This window comes from Nyctibius grandis, chromosome 5, assembly GCF_013368605.1.
Source record: "Nyctibius grandis isolate bNycGra1 chromosome 5, bNycGra1.pri, whole genome shotgun sequence".
Taxonomy (NCBI): domain Eukaryota; kingdom Metazoa; phylum Chordata; class Aves; order Nyctibiiformes; family Nyctibiidae; genus Nyctibius; species Nyctibius grandis.
Window position 1 is genome coordinate 15,206,672 of NC_090662.1, and position 19,972 is coordinate 15,226,643.

Genomic DNA, 19,972 nt, shown 5'->3' on the forward strand with positions numbered 1-19,972 from the left:
GCTGTGCCGTCCTCCTCTACAGGACAGATACTGTTATAAAAGCCAATACGCTGTGTGCATCTTAAAGTACATTCGTTCTAAATAGCATTATAATTATCACTTAATATAACTGGATAAGCGTAAAAGGACTATGAAATGTTTAAACAAAAATAACACCTTTCAAGTCTGACATTGGGATAGAACTTCAAGAATCTATGATTTTTTAAAATAAAGCTTCATAAAAATAGATTCATAGTCAACATTTACGAATGGTCTGAAAAAAGACAGTATGGTGATTAATCGGGAGTTTTCCATCATCATGATCTCCTTATAACAGTGTAACGGTCTGCCTACGTATGACTGAAGCGAAGGAAGGATTTATACCAGCTTGATTTTAAATATGTTCTTATGTTTATTATATTTTGCTACTACACTCTCCTAAAATGGTGGCCTCAGGAAAAGCTGCTTTGGCAGGCAATTGCAAAGATTCCTGTGGAGAGGAAGTGAAAAGACTGGGCATACAAACAAGGGCTGCTGCCATGTTCAAAGCACTGGGGAGAGTTCAGAGAGCAAAATGCAGTCCTAAGTAAATGGGTTTCAGGCAATTTCAGTGTTAAGATAACATCATTAAGAGTAGAACAGATTGTGCTCAAACCCTGCTGTTTATAATTAACACATTGCTTCCAAATACTCCAGGGTCCCTGGTAAATAGTCCTCTGCTCAGATCCACCCAGACCAATCAGAGTATTTTCATCAGGTTCCATGCTGGGCCAGCACCTGTTTGGACAAATCCAAAAGAGCCAAAATACTCTTCTTTCTGGCCAGCTAAGTAGAGAGATGAACACAGCTTGCCTTAGTCATTGTCACATTGTCCATATGGCTGTGAAGCTTGTTTTCACAAGAAATCGTACAAGTACTTTATTATGTCGAAGTTCACGGTCCTATAAACAAAAACACAGTATATTAGAGCAATCATCTTAACAGTGCTAAGACTTTAACCTGTTTGGAGACAGCACATGTGGGACATTCTGCACAATCAAAATCAAGCAATATCCCCAAAAGAAATGCAATAAGGATGAATGAATTTTTAACTTCCAGTGTCATTTACAGTACCTGTCTTCCTAGTATTTAAACTTTGTAAGATTCTAAAAAAGAAATAAAGCAGCTTTCTAGTAAAAACTGGAAGATTCTTATTTCCATCATTAAGCAGTAAAAATATACCAAAGTTAATAACATCATATTTTCATATGGTAAACGGAAGTCTAGTTGGTGATGCAAAGCAGCAATCTTTTATGCTATTGAATGCCTTGTTCATCTTCCAAACCACCTGTTTTAGCATGTACTATGTAACTCCTTCATCTGTACTCATTTGCAGTCTGTATTCTTTCAGTCTTGACACTAGTTGACCCATGTTCATAGCTAAATTTGAAAAATCCAAGAATGCCACTCAATGGGACAGAAGATTTTAATGTATACTTTTGTACTTTAATGGCAGGCAGAATGAAACAGCAGTAGAATAAAACATATAATTATTTTTTTGTCTCTAAACTCATTCTGCTATACAATCTAACGCTCAGACTTTGGGGTTTACTGTTGGAATAAATAATGCAAATTACTTCATATAATGACAAGTATAAAATTAAAAGTTTTTTTAAAACTTTCAATGATGTAAAAATAACTGCTCACAATGCTAAGTGAAATTAACTGGCTGAACGTCCTACTTGTTAGACTACAATAATTTAATATTCTCTGTTCATGCATCATTCTGTAACCCACTTTTCGAAAAGTTTCTATAAAACATCATATTGGGCAGAGAAAAAGTTCAGAAATCCCCAAGATGCATAACAAGAAATACCGTGTCTGAGTCTACTTAATAATCTAATGACAAAACTAAAGAAATTAACTGCCACTGTTAGACTCACATGACATTGTGTCACACAAGAAAAGTGCTTTAGTTACAAGGCTTTCCACAGAAACAAAATCATGCACTCTAACAAATGATCACCTTATCAACTAAATGAAATACAAGTGTCCTGTCATAACAACTGGGTTCATTAGAGACTACATGAAAAGTTCCATTACATTCAACAAACAAAAGAGATCCCTACTTCAGCTACAGAAAACTTATGAACTTAGGTCTGAAATTCCTAAAACAGAAATTAAAAATTTCTAACAAAGAAATGTCTAACCTTACCTTCAGCCAAATGTGTAAATACTACTTGGTAAAAAGCATGGGAATATCTCTGAAAAGACTGAATATGTGCAACAGAATAGAGCCAGACATGAGGTTCCGTGATACTAAAAGAGAGACTGTGCATGGCCAGCGGTTATCACACTAAAAGCCACCAGGAAGAGACATTATGTTTTCTACTCTTAAGAAAAGAAGTGGCTTGTTTTTTTGTTTTGTTTTGTGGTGTTTTTTTATGCACATTTCACTTTTGCTCAAAAAAATACAGGAAAATGAAATTACAGTCTGAACAGCTTGAATGGGGATGGGGAGGGGAGGGGAGGGAGAGCGCATCGTTTTCTGTCCTGTTCTTTGCACTCTTCAGCCTTCCATTAGGAAATATGGTAAGTACCAAGGCCGAGACTATAACAATGTTGAGGTATCTGAAGATTTTAGTGACTAACAAACTTATTCTAGTACTATCACAGTAACAGAGAAAAAACAGGAGATAGGCTGCTTACTTGATGTGTATTTTGTTTGAAATGGCAAACTACTTCCCTCTCTGCAATAAATATAAACTCTCCCACGAGGGGTTAAAAACTACAGGCAGCTGCAAGACCATAGCACAGCTACAAAATGAAATCTCTTAAAGCACAGAAGATCATGCCTTCGCCCTGTAGCTAGCCCCATCAAGACAAGGGGGAAGCCCATTTACCAGAGGTTCATGAAACCTTGTATCTTTATGGATTGTCCTCCTTAAAGATTTAACAAAGGCTGTGGACTGGAAAAGATACTTAATAAAAGAAGTGTAACAAAGGAACAAAGCAAGAAAATAAAAAAAAGAGGGGAACAGGAGAAAAGTAGAACGGGCTGTCTTTAAAATCTGTCAGGTCATTTAAATGGCCCTATCTATGCAACATATAAACATTTCCAAACTACTTGCGGGGAAAAAAAAGAATTGCTTTCTTCCTCTTAACATGTAGGACAAGTCAGTCAGGAGATATACATATATATATATATATATATATATATATACACACATATGACCTATAGGAAAGCAAGGCAAAGCACTATACCATGCACTAAGGTTTGAAGTGATAGTGTCTTCGACTACTTTCTCTGATAAGCATGAGCTGCATAGCACAAGTTTTGGTCCTGTGTTCTGGCCATCTCTACCTTCTGGCAACTTTAATGGAGTCAATAAAACTTCTAAGGGTGTTAAAGTTGCAAGGACAGGGCTGTCATTTCAAGTATCTTAATTCAAGGACCCTCATTGTCAGTACAGAATTTATGAACAGGTCTCTGTATGCACCATAGGAGTTAGAGCAGAGACAAGAACTTGGGGATGTCTGTACATGCAATGATCGATATAGGTGAGCAGATGGTCCACTGTACTTGGTACCAGTGGGAGCTTTTTCAGGGCATCATTCACAAGTGATTTTATTGCTGGGAATAGCAAATTGACATAGCGAAGCCGTGGAGATGCCGGCAGTGTGGTCCAGCCAGGCCTGAGCCAGATAAAGTTTCATTCTATGGCCTGTCCAACTGCAAATTGAAATTAGTGTGTCTGTGGGGTTTACTGACAAGGCTATTGGACATTTAATAGCTCAGGAGAGCAACATGTGCACAGGGGTTATGGGATACAGTCTACACACAGGTTCCTCTGAAGTCCCACATTATAGAGAAGAGTTGGCCTTGAGAACATTTCTCCTCCTTTTCACCACGTGTCATTTCTGGGCTCTGTTCTGGCTACAGACTCTTTATCCAAGACCTGCTAAAAAGTTGGCTGTGGCAACAGGTGTGAGGTAATGCTGTTGGCGTTTCATAAAAATGAGACAAAGGCTTGACTGTTGCCTATGTATTGCACGCGTTCCTGTCTGTAATTTATCATCATCTTTCCTGATGGACCTGGAAGTGTTCTCAGACTCCAAAACTGAAGGCTCTGAATGAACTGAGCATTGAGGTACCTACCTTAATTTATTGAATTAGTTTGTATCAACTACAGATCACACAAGATAGACTACATAGAAGAATTCTTATAACCTATGTAGTTTTTATATCATATGTACAACAAACACTGTAAAGAACGAAATATCATTTCAGGTTCAAATACCATAATGTGCCTTTTGATAATGAAATGGACTGACATTTTAGAGTAGCATTTTCACATGAAGTCCCTGACCTTTATTAAGCACAAAGACAGTATGTTACTGTAACACATATTGCCACTGTAAATTTTTTTCAAAACAGGATTGGACTATACTTACCTTAAGTTCAACACTTCCCATAAATAAGACTCATTCACCCATTCTTAGAAAACATCCATAGATTTCTATTCTGGTCTGCAGAGAGCTATAGACTGAGCAAATACTGGGTTTGAAGTCTCTTTCAAGTCAGCACATACAACAGTAAATGATCACTAATAGGCTCACCGGGCAATAGCTCTGATGAAGTCCAGAGATACAGTACATTTATATCGTGGTCCATCAAGCTGGTCATTATGGCCAACCATGGATAACAGCTGGAGAGTCACAAGAGAGGTGATCTACGAACAAGGGACATCAGTAATGTTAGTCATTTTTGCTAACGTGAATAGCAGTGGCCATTTTTTTTTCTTTTTTCCATTTGGCACCATTCCCATATTTCTCTGGAAAGCCACTCATACTTGCTCATTGATTTTCACATAGTTCTGCAGCCAGCAAACCCAGGAATATATACGTTTTCACCATTACATTTTCAGCACAGGCAGTGAGACACACGGGCTAAACCCTTCATCCTTCATATCAAGAGTTATCCTGGAGTTCTGATCAGAGAGAAAAAGGCAATGCAGGGAACAGGAATAATAAGCACAAGCTGAACATTTTCCAAATCTCTGCCTGACAACCAGGAGAGACTTCTATTCTCTTTTCTTTCCACCTGAAGACCTCGTCTTGAACTTTCACACTCAAAGCTGGATTCTCCTGTGCCAGCTCATAGCACATTTTGAACAGATGGATGTACTCCAGATAAAAAAGAATTTGAAGGTTGGAAAGGAAAGGCTGGAAGATTGTGTGCTTAAAAAGAGCAGGGCCTGAAAGGAAAGAAATTTGCCTACACACACACATACGGTGTCTTGACAGAGCCACTGATTATTTTACCAAAATAGCAATGTACCAGAATATTTTTCACTATCTTTGTTCCTCCAAATGATGACCACAGTATCACTGAAGTGCAGTTGTGGGATGTCACTGTTGAGTGCAACCAGTCTGTTCTGCCTCAGTTAGGAAAAAATGCTGTAGTGATTCTACTGTCTCCCTACCTCCTCCCAGCTCCCAGGGAAAAGAAAGAGGTAAAAGCAGAAAACAAGAAAAATTTTCCCTGTCTTTTGCTATAGATGCCACTGACAATTCAAGGCAACAAGGTTACATTCTCTGAAGAACTGGTATCGGACCACAGCACTACTTTTCAAAAAAACAGCCAACCATGACTACCTCTGTGTAATGATAATAGCATAGTAAGGAATTTCTGAAGAATAAATATATTGGAAAAGAGAGTGTCAGCTCAAACCTTCAAGGAAGCACATTGCTATAAAAAGCAGCAAGTTCTTACCAGTATCAATCAAAAAAAAATATCCTAGCTCAGTAATAACCTCACTCTTTTGCTGAAAGTGAACTTGGTCTTCAAATTTGTGACAGTGCTTGCAAGAGGTAGGAATAATTATTAAAGTTTTCCCTTAAGTGGACGTAATATAAAAAAAAATGACACCTATCTGTGGAGAATAGAAAAAACTATGGTCACCAAGAATGAGGCAATTTTTATAACAGCCTGTGCTTAACTTTCTTTTATATGGCATTAGACAACAATAGTTTGGATGCCACCATTCTGCAAAGTCTTTGGAGTTTGGTTAAGGGATACTGGCCAACCTGTATTCACAAAGACAAATTCCATTTACTTTAATTCAGGTCTATAATTACATTAAAGAGTAGCACATGATTTACAAATTGTCAGCATTGACAGCATTTAAGAAAACTGAACTCAGTATATGGTAAATGGTTCAAAATCCAGTTTATGAATCACTTTGAACATATCACTGAATTTGGATCAACCTCAAACTTGTTAGGTGTTTCTCTTCTTAAAATACTCATGAGTTTAAGAGCACATTTTTCTATATTCTTCATTCAACAGTCAGTGAAGAAGCATTATGGAGTAATCCGCTGTAACAATTGCTATTTTACACTCCGGTGCACTGGGTGAATCACTTCTGCAATACATACTTGCAGCTGGCCTCACATTCAGAAATGACCAGTGAAGGAATGGCAGGAGGCTCCTAAAAGCTCCCCATGAGCACAGCAAAAGCCTAGATAGTTTGGAGGTGGACCCATCTCAGTTTTATGTGGGATGTAAAAGTAAAAGTGACCTTGGTGTTGCATTACAAATGCTCCAGCAATACTTTTAACAACGAACTGCAACCATTTTCTTTTCCAGCTAGCACCAAATGTGTAAGATAAGGTCGACAACATAAAATTCCTTACTGAAGGCTGACTCAATAAATCTGAAATAGCATCAGACTAGATACTAAGTTTCATTAACGTTTTTGACTGAAAACATTAACTCTAAAGATTCAATATACAATATTAAAAGACAAACAAAGCTATTGATCATCAGAGTAACACAAACTTACTTAGCAAACTGCAACCCTTTACTCATTTCTTTCACAAATCCTCTATTTAGCTTAATAAAAATGTCATCACAGGGAAGTGAGTGCCGAAACAGTGAGTCCTGATCCTGAGATTGCTTACAAGGCAGAAGTAGATAGAACTGCCATTTTCAATTCATGCAGGTAAGAAATACTTTTATCTTCAAAGAGGCTCAGTAGTGACAAAGAGAAAGAACATACATTTAAGGGGGGTAAATAGGAACCAGCTCCCCTACAGCCAGCCAGATGTTAGAAGCTGAAATCTAACTTGTAAGTCTTTGCAGCAGAATTAAAAACCCAGTTAGAGATGCCTCCCCTGTACATGGAGAAAGGCAGAGATCTCTGAAGGACAAATCCAAAAGCCCACAGGCTGAGGGGGCAGCAGCCTGGAGATCTGTTTGCACAGCTTTTTCAACAGGTTCAGAGAGAATCGAAAACAGCAAGCGAGTTCCGTCACCCCAAAGCAATGACTTCTTCATTTTTTTTCTGCTTTATACAATATAGCAGGATACTCCCACTGAGAAGTCAGCCACAGAATTGGGCAACACATGTATTTTTTGCAATAAATTGCTTTGTCAGAAGAAAAGATTCAATTTTGGTAGATGTGGAATTATTAAATTCCTCAAATACTTTGCCCTGAACCTAACCTTCTAGTCCCAATTCATAAAAAGATGATGACTGTCTTCACCAAATGGTTAAGAAGTCTTCTAAGACACAGAAGGTTCGATTCCCTCCTGACACAAGAGGTTTGAGCACCTCTTGGCTGAACATTTAACAGCTTGCTGGGGTAGGGGAAACAGAGGAAGGAAGAAAAAGCTATACAAACTCTGCTGTTGGAACTGAGCTATTTTGCATTCAATTGCATTCATATAAACAGTCTCCCTCTCTGTGCCTACTTTGGGTACTCACCCCGTACAGCAGGATACAGGGGAATGAACAGGGTTTAAGACAGTGTACTTGTAGCAAAAATCAAAAGTTACCAATTTTCATGTTCTGTTAACTCTTAAGGTCAAAGTGCCACCTATACCATAAGCACTGCAAAAATGTTACTACTTCAAAAGTTCGGGTGTTGTAAAACTTTGGAGGCAATCTGTTCTTAAATGAAGATATATCAAAAGTTTGAAACACAGTTGGGAAAAAAATACGAATGCAATGTCAAAATAATTGCACTTCTTAGCAAAAAAAAAACAACTTTTCAAAGCTTTTTTTTTTTTTTAATACCATGGATACAGTGGCTCCATTTAATTATCACAAAAGCTTGGGAAAAAACATCTGGCAAGAACAGACTAGAAACAAGTCAGAAAAACTGTGTGGGTGACACAAGAAAGAATATTTATTGAGAATCTTTTGAACAAAAGAAATTACAGTTGGAAGAAACATTCTAAAGCTATTCATAAAATTAAAGTTAGTTCTGGTAATGATTTAATATCAGCTACAGTTAATAAGTAAATGGAATTTTCCACAGGAATAACAAGAAAATCTGAAGAAAAGTCACTTATCTGAAGGGTGTGAAGGAACAGGTGTCACTGATATGTTTAAAAATAAGCCAAGACTGAGCTTTCTTTGAAATATATTTGTGGGAGAAACCTGCTGCTGAAAGCTTGGATACAAGGTGAGAATAATCATAAAAGCATGGCTGAAAGTTGCTGCCAGTAGGAAATGACCACTTAGATTGCTTCTGGAGAGTCACTGGTCAAATATGGACATGGAAACCTCTGGAAAAAACAAAGCAACCCACAAGCCATCCTTAAAGGCTACTTTTTCCCTATCAGCCTGAACTAACAGATGGGCCTTGCATCATTCCCCCAGATTCCCCCAGCAGACACAAAGACCAGCTTTGTCAGCACAAGGCTGCATAGAAGCGAGAAGGATTCCAGAAGTGAGGGCTGTCTGCTGAGAAAGGCCAGGCTCTTCCCGAGAACACCATGAGAAGCCAGAAAACATTCACAGAGGTGCAAAACATGAGCAGAATTCAGACCCGAGATACAGGGAAACACATGGTTAGTGTGGGTAAGCAGTGATTGAATATCACATGAAAGAGTCTGGACAAAGTGTGTGGCACATCTCAGACCCATAGGATAAAACTGAACAGAGAAAATGATGCTGACTATTGGCGGGGGGGGAAGCTGTTTCCTCAGATGTGATTGAAATCTCACCGAGTGGTATATTTTAAACTGGACTAGGCAAAATACTAACAAAAGACACTAGCAGGAACAATCTCAAACTGGCAGAGACCTACTAGATTGTCTGTGAGGCATTTTTCATCTCCACAGTCTATAATCTTCAGTTACATTGCCCAAGATGCAACGTTAATTGTAACTGTTCAGTCTGGCTTACTGTCAACCACAACTAACAGCTTTAATCTGTTTTATGATTCCAAACCTCAAACCTATCAAGAAATTAAGAACTTTCATTACTTTGGTACCATTAGACAATGGCACTATATTTTCTCACCGTCATACTAAAACTTAGATGCACCCTAGCGCTTTGCAGCACCATCATCACACGGCTCTCAAAGCAAACATGCAGCTCACTGCACTTCTTTGACACCCACCACTGCCAGGAGTTACGTTCATGCACATGCTAAAACCACTGCTGTGCAACAAGACAGTTTGAAAACCAGATGCCATTTAGAAAACACATTTCAGTCAAAATGACTGCCGAAATAGTCTCCTGGAGTTAAATTCAATGACCCTAGTACAAATTATGTGAGCGTAAAAAAAACCTGCTCAAAAGGATTTAAATCAAAATTATAGCTAGAGTATGCTCAGTATGTCAGCCCTGTTAGAAGAGCTCGTAATAGAAAGTTAACAATAGAACATTACAATTATAGATATTTAAGCCAGCAATTGAGCAAAACTGTTTTTTATAAAAATCATTAAAAATAAATCAACACTTTTCTGAACGCTCAGATTTTAACAATCAGGTTTTGATTCTGAATTATGTTTTGTGCAAGGCTTTTAACGCATGGAAAAAATACAACAGAAGAGACTGCACTTGGGGATATGACCTGCCATTTTATCAGATCTTAAATGCTTATGGTGGAAAATCATTTCAGCGTCTCCCATTCTGAAACTTCTTTCTTTTAGTATTTGGTTAAATTTTCCACCTGCTAGTAGCACTCCAATATTATTAACGATATCATACTGTTCTTGCCTCATTCTACACCCCTGCAAATTGCTTATGGTCTTCAAGTGTGCAATTAAAGCATTATTATATGCTTCAGCTATATATTTTATCTTTTTCTCAGATTAAATTAATGAACCTCTTTTTTAAACTATCTTAATGCCAAAATGTTTTTGACATAGGCAGCACTCTACACCCCTTACTTTGGTAACGTGCACATAGGCGGCTGTATAGGATGCTACAGTGCACAGCGAACACAGTGACCCAGTCTGCTTGTAAGCCTTTTTATTCTATGAATGTTTGCGTTTGGTGTCTGTCTTTGTCCTGTATTAGTTATTTTCTGCATTTCTCTTGCATAAATATTACTTCATTACTTTGTGTTGACTCTCCAGGACCTTGCGTGTTACTTCTTTATCTGTAGTAGTACACATCACACTTCCCAATTTTTAATTTCTGCGTTTCTCATCAACGGGTTGACAACACTTTACCAGAAGACTTCATCAGACTGGGTCAAACAGAATTTAACACTAATTACTAACTTGAACAAACTTTCAAGACATAAATGTGTTGACAAATTCCAGATGTGACAGTGTTATATTCACTATACAAGACAGGGGGGTAGGGGGTGTGTGGGGAAGGAAATAACTGACAGCTACTGCTACCATTTATCCTTTAAAAACAGATGTTACTTAGGCTAATAAATCTTTCTTTCTTTAATTTTTATACCCGTTTAAGGATTTAAAGATGTTTGTTCTACCCTGATGTCAGGGATGTTTAGCTGTTACTAGGAAGCACTCTTGAGAGCCTGGCAGGGAAGGAGATTTGCATCACATTTCCCCCTAAGAATTATCATGCAGCGTCCCTACTTTCAGCCTTGAGTACAATAAAGAGTTTACTGGATTAAGATCAGTCCGTGTCATTGAAGCCATCATGTCATACCACCTTTTTCATGAATGTACTAAATTTTATTGTAAAAACAAGAAGTTTTTCCGTCCAATGACTCCCACAGAAGACTTTTGCAGAATCTTATTGATACACAGATAGGAAAATTTGTTTTAGTTTCCTAAGTAATTTTATTCAAGACTTAGTTATTTGAATATTCTCTTATATTTTAATGACATTTCTTGTATTTGTTACTCTTCATCTCTGTCTTCACTGTCTCCTCTGATTTAACTTCACTCAAGGCAAATCAATGCAATTTACAGATTTAAACAAGTGGCCCTTTTGGCTTTTTCAGGGCTTCATCATATTGGTGGCTCAGTCATTCATTAAGACAGCCAAAACATCCTCCTCTTCCTTCAGTTTCAAAAAAGAGGATCCTTCTGTTTTTAGAAGAAATGTTTATTTACCCTAAAGAATACGACCTTGAATTTCACGCTGTTAAAACCACTCAGTTTGTATCACGCTCATCACCTTCAAGGTATTTCTTGCATGTCTTCATAGCAGAGAAGTTTACTAAGCCCAAGGCACACAACCTTGAATTTTACACTACAAAATTCTTTTGGTTTCTACTATACAGGTCATAAGAGTCATTCTCATATAGTATTATCCCCTCTGTATAATCAACGTTCACCACTTCCATCTTATTCCCCTCAGTCTTACTTTTTGTGTCCCATTTATATGAAATAATATTTGACAAAAAGTGTTGCCAATTTCATAGACTTGTTCAAGGGATAAATGTGCATCCTTTGCTTTTTTCCTTTTCGCCCCTCCCTTTCTGCACCACCCCACCCTCTCCTGTCTTTCAGACCACAGAACAGCTTTCTGCATACTAGAAGCTGCCTTATTTCTAGCATGTTCTCCTGCAATTGGCTTCCTTGTGGCTTTTCTCTTCAATCGCAAGTGAAGCAAATGTATTTTCTTCCTTCGAGGAGGCACTTCCTCACTGTCACGGTTTAAAGCTGGGCTGGCTATTAAACCTGTGGCAGATGCTCTCTGTTAACCCTCCCCCCCCCCCCACCCGAGGGGAAAGGGAAAAGGGAGAGAGACTTATGGGTTGGAAAGTTAAAACAGTTTTAATAAACTATAGTAATGAAAAAGAATATAATAACAATAATAATAGAAATAATCAAATATATACAAATATATACAAAACCAAGACTGAGAGCTTGGAAATCCTCCTCAGGCAGAGTTGCTCCCCCCAGCACGGGCAGAAGGGAAAATGCAGTAGCTCCCCCCAGCACAGGCAGAGGGGAAAATGCAGTAGCTCCCCTGCCATCACACCTGCAGGCTTTTAACTGGAGAATTGGCAAAGCTGGTACCAATCAGTGGGAGACAGGAGGGCCCCTCCCTCCTGGGCCCCACCTCCAGGAGGCAGTGGGTTAGTGATAAATAGGAAAGTGAGAATGACGTGTATGGGATGGAATACCTTGTTGGTCAATTCTGGGCCAGCTGCCCTGTCTGCTCCTCCCTGCAGGTGCGACCCCCCTTCGGCTCTTCACTCATAAGCAGTGAGGAATTTAGCAGTGACCTTGGTTTCTCCAAGACTAATTGGCCTGGTTTGGGCCAAACCAGGACACTCACCTTGCCCTAGAGTTCATATTCACATTTTAGAATAGTCTGTCTTCTAGGGTTTTTTTGTTCAGTGACTGACTAGTTGCAAATCTTGACTCATCAGTGCAGCATCCTTTCATCTCTCCTCTGTACTTTCTAATTATCTCTACTCCTCACATCTTCTCAAAACCACTATTTTCAAAAAAACCCTGTAGTTCTTTAAAACAGGGACACTGAAACAAGATCCAGGAAACATCCCAGGAAACTAAAAAAGCAATTTATAAAAGCAAACAAGAAATCCAGAAGGAGGTATTTCTTCATGCAAATTTGTAGTTAATCTGTGACACACTGCCACTGAAAATTCTGTGAGGCCATAGAGGGTTTTATGGAGTTAAGAAAGCGACTGGACACATTCATGGAAGGAAATACAACCACATGCTGCTAAATGTGAAGAACAACTCCATGGCAAGCATTTAAGTCACAGGCAATAAGAAGTTGTAATGTATACCAGACTAAACTCATCCTCTGCTTGCCGGTCTTGTATTTTTCCTACATGTCTGATATTAATCGGAATTAGTAGTCAGACAGTTCTACTGTCTTATAAGAACTAGAACAGTGGGTAAACCCACTTTTAGTCTGACTTAATGTGGCTCTTGTATCACATCCATCAAAGGTAAAGTGTATCATCTGCACCTCCTACATCCTACCACTTTGTGTTTCCCCTTCACCCTTCTCTTGGGTCTCTGCAAGGGCTCTATTAATTACTGTATTCTTTCAATACTCTGCAGTATTTAAAAAAAAAAAAAAAAAAAAGACAATCAATATTCAGTTTCCCCTGCCATTTTCTGGAAAACTGCTCAGCATCTCAAAAGCATTTGCACAGATTAGCCCTGCCCACTCACTGTTACAGTAACATCACTTTTTAAAAGCCGTTCAATAATTTATTCAATTTTAGAACTGTTGTTAAAGGAATCTTACAATGTATTAATGAATTTGCTTTCTCTTAATTATTTCTATTCAATATAAAAATTAGGAAAAAAGCTCCTTTTTTCTCTTAGTACATTTACTTTAGCATTAATCTATTTGCCTAAGGAGAAAAAGGAAAATAAAAGGCAATTCACAACAATCTTTGCATCACTCTGCTTGTCAATTTAAAAAAAAAGTATAAAAAACTCTACAGAATGATGCATGGATAAATCAGTATTTCTGAGCCAGATCCCTCACTTTGAGGATCAACTAAAGTACTTCATAATGCCCTAAAAGTCATGCCAGAAATCTGCTTAATGTGGTATTTTCTGAGAGGATCAAATTATTTTCTGTACTTGAGGATATATTTGGAAATCTTTTCAGACATTTCTTAAGACTCCTAGAATGGATCACGGGGGAGTTTATTTTGTTCCTCCAAAACATGCAAAAACAAAGCTTGCAATCTGTTGGAGGTGTGTGCACTTAATTTACTACGTAACAAGCTGGGAAAGGCACTCCTAAGTAGGAGGACTACAGATAGGAGTTATAGACACATATTTCACAAATATTCGCCTTTCTATTTCATATTTTAAAATCAGAGCAACCAAAGATAGTAACAGATGGTCAAAGAAACACTTGGGGAATTATGTTTACAGTTAATTTGAGTATTTAAGTCAGGTAGCTTCATAAAGTGGACACGAGACAAAGGCTGGCTGTTTGTCAAGGCAGAGGCAATAGCTAGCCAGCAGCAGTATCCTCCTGCCATGACTCCATTCATTTCTGCATCAGAGGTCTCAGGTTCCAAGCGTTTTTTAGAAGATGAGGAAGGTGATGCAAAGATTGTTTTACAGAAGCAAGCCTTTGTGCAACTGTTCAAGCATATAATCCTAAATCCCCACATCTAGAAAATTTTCATCTGTTTTTTTGGGGGGTTTTTTTGTTGTTTTTTTTTTGTGTGTTTTTTTTTTTCCTTCATTTAGAAGACTTCTGTCCCACAATGGCAGCATTTCTAGATACTGGTATGTCTAGATGCTTTCTAGATACACACAACACAAAGGCAGCACTTCTAGACAAGTTCTATCAAGAACAGAAAAAAGTAACCTTAAAAATACTACCAAGTATCTGTGATACTGATAGGACTTGATACATTTACAGAAGGCCCCTAAATTTTTAATGCTATCTCAATAAACTATAGAACTGTGTACACAAAGTTACTAGCCTTCTATATGAAGGAGTTTTGTTTGCAAATATAAGTTTGTATTAAAAAATAATTAAAGCAATTAGGATTTCTAACCTGTCCTGAGGACAAAAATCAGTACTCTGTATATGCCATGAACAGAAATCATGAAATTAAAGGAGATTTCTCATAATCAGATGTTTGGGAGTATCTTCTGGGACTAAAGTACCTTACTTTCTCCAAGAAAAAAGATTTTCAACGTGTCTTAACTGCAGTCTATTTTTGGATGATTATGATAATCAAGTGTTAAAAGAATATTGATCCAAATCTTGTATAAAGAAACAAGATATTAAGAATTTTTAATTAAAACGACCACTCTAGGAAGATTTGACCCAAATACTTCTGAAATACAAAAATCGGACATTTTAAGCACAAGGCTAGACAAAGGGTAAAATATGCTGTAGTCTGAAGTGGGAGTCTGCTCTGAAAAATGACAATTTAAAGATACATTTATTTTGTATCTTGAGATTACTAAACCAAATCTTTACAGACTCTCCACAGTACCACAACTACTCACAAGAAGCATTGCAGAAGACTGCAATCAACACCATATTCATTGTGACTACATAAAACTCTGCACATTATAGTGGTTCCATAATAGGAATAAATAGTAACAAAAATAAAAATAGAAACAACTTATATCAATCACTAAAGTACATATGTACATCATACTGGTACAAAACAAAGACCCCTCCTGGCCCAATATGCTGTCTCTTGAAAGTACAGACAAAGGATGCTTAGGAAAGAGTATAATAAAACTGTAATCAAGAGAAATTTGCCAACATACACAACATTCATTTCAAGGACTTCTGTAATTAGGTATAAAATTGTTCACACACATCAATCTGATCTGTTGAAATATGTCATTTCATGTTGTTCTTGTATTGTCAAACTGGAGCTCAAAAGATTGTTGAATGGTGACGTTAACGCACCTAGCAACACATCGGAGGAGAAATTTATTATGAGGCTGCACATAAACACCAAGAAATCATAAACAACAATATGCCAGCTCGCAGCAAGAGCTGCATATACGTCATTGAGTCACACTAGGTTTTATGCCATCGAACAGGAGAAATAAAAAAAAAAAATCTGATTTACTTCATAGAGTAGTTAGCATTTGATTTGATACCTGATGTTGGACTCTGGACAAACCAACAGTTACAAACAAAGCTCTTACACAACAGCAATTGAGAGGAATGGTTAAACTTCTGTTCAAAATCTTCCCTAACAAAATCAGGACATTTAAGTTTAACATATGCCTGTATCTTTGTTCACAGGTACCCTTAAGAACAGACCAGACAAAACACCAAGGATGAACGCAAGTTCCAGTTCCAGGTTGGCTGACTGTCACCATGCAGCACAAGGGAAGAGAGGACTCCGCAAAGTCGCTCTTCTCAGCAGTGGGAAATGGGGAGATCTGGAATCCCCCCTCCCTCGGCATGCCAGGAAACCAAAGACTCACCCTCAAGGAGAATATTCTGCTCTGAATCAGTAAATCTATGGCATTTTGGTCCTGTTAGGAGCAAGAGAAGGACCAGGATGAAGACTGTCACTCGGGAAGTCAACTGACCCCTCTAGTTGCTTGAAAACCAATGAAACAAACCCTACTGTAACAGCACAAAGCTGATGGTTGTAACCCACAGCGAGAAACTTTGTTTTTATTAAAAAAAACCCTATAACTATAATTTAAGTTTAGGTACGCTACAATAGAGGCTATAAATTTATATCATCCATTTGTGTTAGTCTTTCTACAGAAAGTAAAGCGTTCAGTCATCCATGAATTGATAAGTCATGAAATATTAAAAATCTAGGTTCAATGACCCATTAAATACGTCAGATGCAATTGCAAAAGATATCTATAAATATCTTCATACCTCTTGCATAGATGATCCTGCAAAGCAGTCATAACTACTAGTTTTCTACCCTTTTTTCAGTTATACTTCACTTTATCAGATAGAGCATGAAACATCATCTGTCAGCAATTAACTGGAAAGGAAAAAACCCTGTTCTTCAAACACAACACTTTTTATGCAGTTTCCATCACCCTTTAACACAACTGTGAAATTCTGCTAGTTATACCACGTATCACTTAGCTTTTCTAACCTGAAAAAAACAGTTTCTGACACTCATGTTTGGCAAGCACATGTGCTGGGTAAAAAAGTTAGCAGCCAACGACGTAGTGAACCAGTGTGCTGGCACACCCATCAGTGATGCTGGCCAATGAATCTAACTGCACTGTATCTGTAGACAAGTGACATGCAGGAAGGGAATGGTCAGGTTGGAATGAGGGAAGACATAAATTTTGTATCAAATACTATTTCACTTCAAGAAATCGACAGGGATTGTTTTGCTCTTTGGAGCAGTGACTATATATGTGTTCCATTTAAATACCTACAAAAGGGAAGCACTGCTTAGGAATAGTACGCAGCCAATTAGTATTTCTCCTGTCTTTACACCATTCAAGGATAATACCATTTAGATGGACAGAAACATTCAAAGACACAACCCCCTCCATAGATTCCTAAAAAACATCTTGCTATATACACTGAGTTAAAATTTGTGTAGTTACTAAACATTGACTATATGGCTCCTACATCATCACAAATCATTTACGGAGCAACAGAGTCTAAAATAGTAATGTGCTGCACAAGGCAATTTCCACGTAATTCAGGAATGGATTAGAAGCATAAAAGGATCCACACAAGGTGTCCTATTTTAGTTTCATTGGAATAAAAAGCAATCAAGAAACATAATTTATTTTTGCAGTTGATAGTTGCGATAGTCACTGTATTTTTTGAATAATCAGTGTGTCAAGACTTTTCTGTAATAATTCAGTAATCATAAATTCGAATTTTTTGAATGTTAAAATTAAGTCACCATAAAAAGGCTTAATCCCCCAAAACTACTGTATGGATCACCAAACTCTGAAAAATCCATACAAGAGATCAATGGAAAGGTGCAAAAAAGCAGGAAAGAATCAAGCAATCAATGAAGTCTTTTGATCTCACAGATGAAAGACAGTCATCCTCCTACTAACAGGCCTATTGCCTACTGTAGTGGGAAAAACAAAACTGAAGAAACAGAGGGGAAGCATTTATGATTTGGCAAAGACACTACTAGGGTCTGATGAAAAACTACTTGTCATTCCAATCAACTGTGCTATATCATAGAATGGTTTGGGCTGGAAGGGACCTTAAAGATCATCTAGTTCCAACCACCCTGCCACAGGCAGGGACACCTTCCACTAGATCAGGTTGCTCAAAGCCCCATCCAACCTGGCCTTGAACATTGCCAGGGAGGGGGCATCCACAGCTTCTCTGGGCAACCTGTTCCAGTGTCTCACCACCCTCACAGGAAAGAATTTCTTCCTAACATCTAATCTAAATCTACCCTCTTCCAGTTTAAAACTGTTACCTCTTGTCCTATCACTACATGCCCTTGTAAAAAGTCCCTCTCCAGCTTTCCTGTAGGCTCCCTTCAGGTACTGGAAGGCTGCTAGAAGGTCTCCCTGTAGCCTTCTCTTCTCCAGGCTGAACAGCCCCAACTCTCTCAGCCTGTCTTCATAGGAGAGGTGCTCCAGCCCTCTGATCATCTCCGTGGCCCTCCTCCAGACACGCTCCAACAGCTCCATGTCCTTCTTATGTTGGGGGCCCCACAGATGGACACAATCCTGCAGGTGGGGTCTCACGAGAGCGGAGTAGAGGGGCGGAATCAGCTCCCTTGACCTGCTGGCCACGCTGCTTTTGATGCAGCCCAGGATACGGTCGGCTTTCTGAGCTGCAAGCGCACATTGCCAGCTCATGTTGAGCTTCTCATCAACCATCACCCCCAAGTCCTTCTCCTCAGGGCTGCTCTCAATCCATTCTCCGCCCAGCCTGTATTTGTGCTTGGGATTGCCCCAACCCACATGCAGGACCTTGCACTTGGCTTTGTTGAACTTTGTGCTGTTCACATGGGCCCACCTCTCAAGCCTGTCAAGGTCCCTCTGATGGCATCCCTTCCCTCCAGCGTGTCAACCGCACCACACAGTCTGATGAACACTTTTCCACCTCCTTGGAGGCCTTTCACATAAGCTTTACATAGTGGATAAGTAGCTCCCATGGCTATCTTCTGGAACACAGAATCACAGAATGTTAGGGATTGGAAGGGACCTCGAAAGATCATCTAGTCCAATCCCCCTGCCGGGGCAGGATTACCTAGACCATATCACACAGGAACGCGTCCAGGCGGGTTTTGAATGTCTCCAGAGAAGGAGACTCCACAACCTCTCTGGGCAGCCTGTTCCAGTGTTCAGTCACCCTCACCGTAAAGAAGTTTTTCCTCAAATTTAAGTGGAACCTCCTGTGCTCCAGCTTGCACCCATTGCCCCTTGTCCTGTCAAGGGATGTCACTGAGAAGAGCCTGGCTCCATCCTCTTGACACTTGCCCTTTACATATTTATAAACATTAATGAGGTCACCCCTCAGTCTCCTCTTCTCCAAGCTAAAGAGACCCAGCTCCCTCAGCCTCTCCTCATAAGGGAGATGTTCCACTCCCTTAATCATCTTCGTGGCTCTGCGCTGGACTCTCTCTAGCAGTTCCCTGTCCTTCTTGAACTGAGGGGCCCAGAACTGCACACAATACTCCAGATGCGGTCTCACCAGGGCAGAGTAGAGGGGGAGGAGAACCTCTCTCGACCTGCTGACCACACCCCTTCTAATACACCCCAGGATGCCATTGGCCTTCTTGGCCACAAGGGCACACTGCTGGCTCATGGTCATCCTGTTGTCCACTAGGACCCCCAGGTCCCTTTCCCCTACGCTGCTCTCCAACAGCTCTGCCCCCAACTTGTACTGGTACATGGGGTTGTTCTTGCCCAGATGCAGGACTCTACACTTGCCCTTGTTATATTTCATTAAATTTCTCCCCGCCCAACTCTCCAGCCTGTCCAGGTCCCTCTGAATGGCTGCGCAGCCTTCCGGCGCGTCAGCCACTCCTCCCAGTTTTGTGTCATCAGCGAACTTGCTGACAGCGCACTCTAATCCCTCATCCAAGTCATTAATGAATATACTGAATAGAACCGGTCCCAGAACCGACCCTTGCGGAACTCCGCTAGACACAGACCTCCAACTGGACTCTGTCCCATTGATCACCACTCTCTGGCTTCTTTCCTTCAGCCAGTTCACAATCCACCTCACTACCCGATCATCCAGACCACACTTCCCCAGTTTAGCTGCGAGGATGCTGTGGGACACCGTGTCAAACGCTTTACTGAAATCGAGATAGACCACATCCACAGCTTTACCATCATCTATCCACCGGGTAACATCCTCATAAAAGGCTATCAAGT

At 39.3% G+C, this 19,972-nt stretch overlaps 1 protein-coding gene across 2 annotated transcripts in view; it reads right to left on the minus strand.

Annotated features, from left to right (window-relative positions):
- Positions 1 to 371: 371 nt before the first annotated feature.
- ORC5 (origin recognition complex subunit 5) overlaps positions 372 to 19,972 on the minus strand; it is an 84,931-nt gene continuing 65,330 nt past the window's right edge. For both annotated transcript variants that reach the window (XM_068401314.1, XM_068401315.1), the window contains exons 14-15: positions 4,579 to 4,691; positions 372 to 920 (exon numbers count right to left, since the gene is read on the minus strand). In XM_068401314.1, the coding sequence (XP_068257415.1) occupies positions 875 to 920; positions 4,579 to 4,691 (159 nt within the window). In that variant the 3' untranslated portion in view covers positions 372 to 874. The remainder of the gene's footprint in view (positions 921 to 4,578; positions 4,692 to 19,972) is intronic.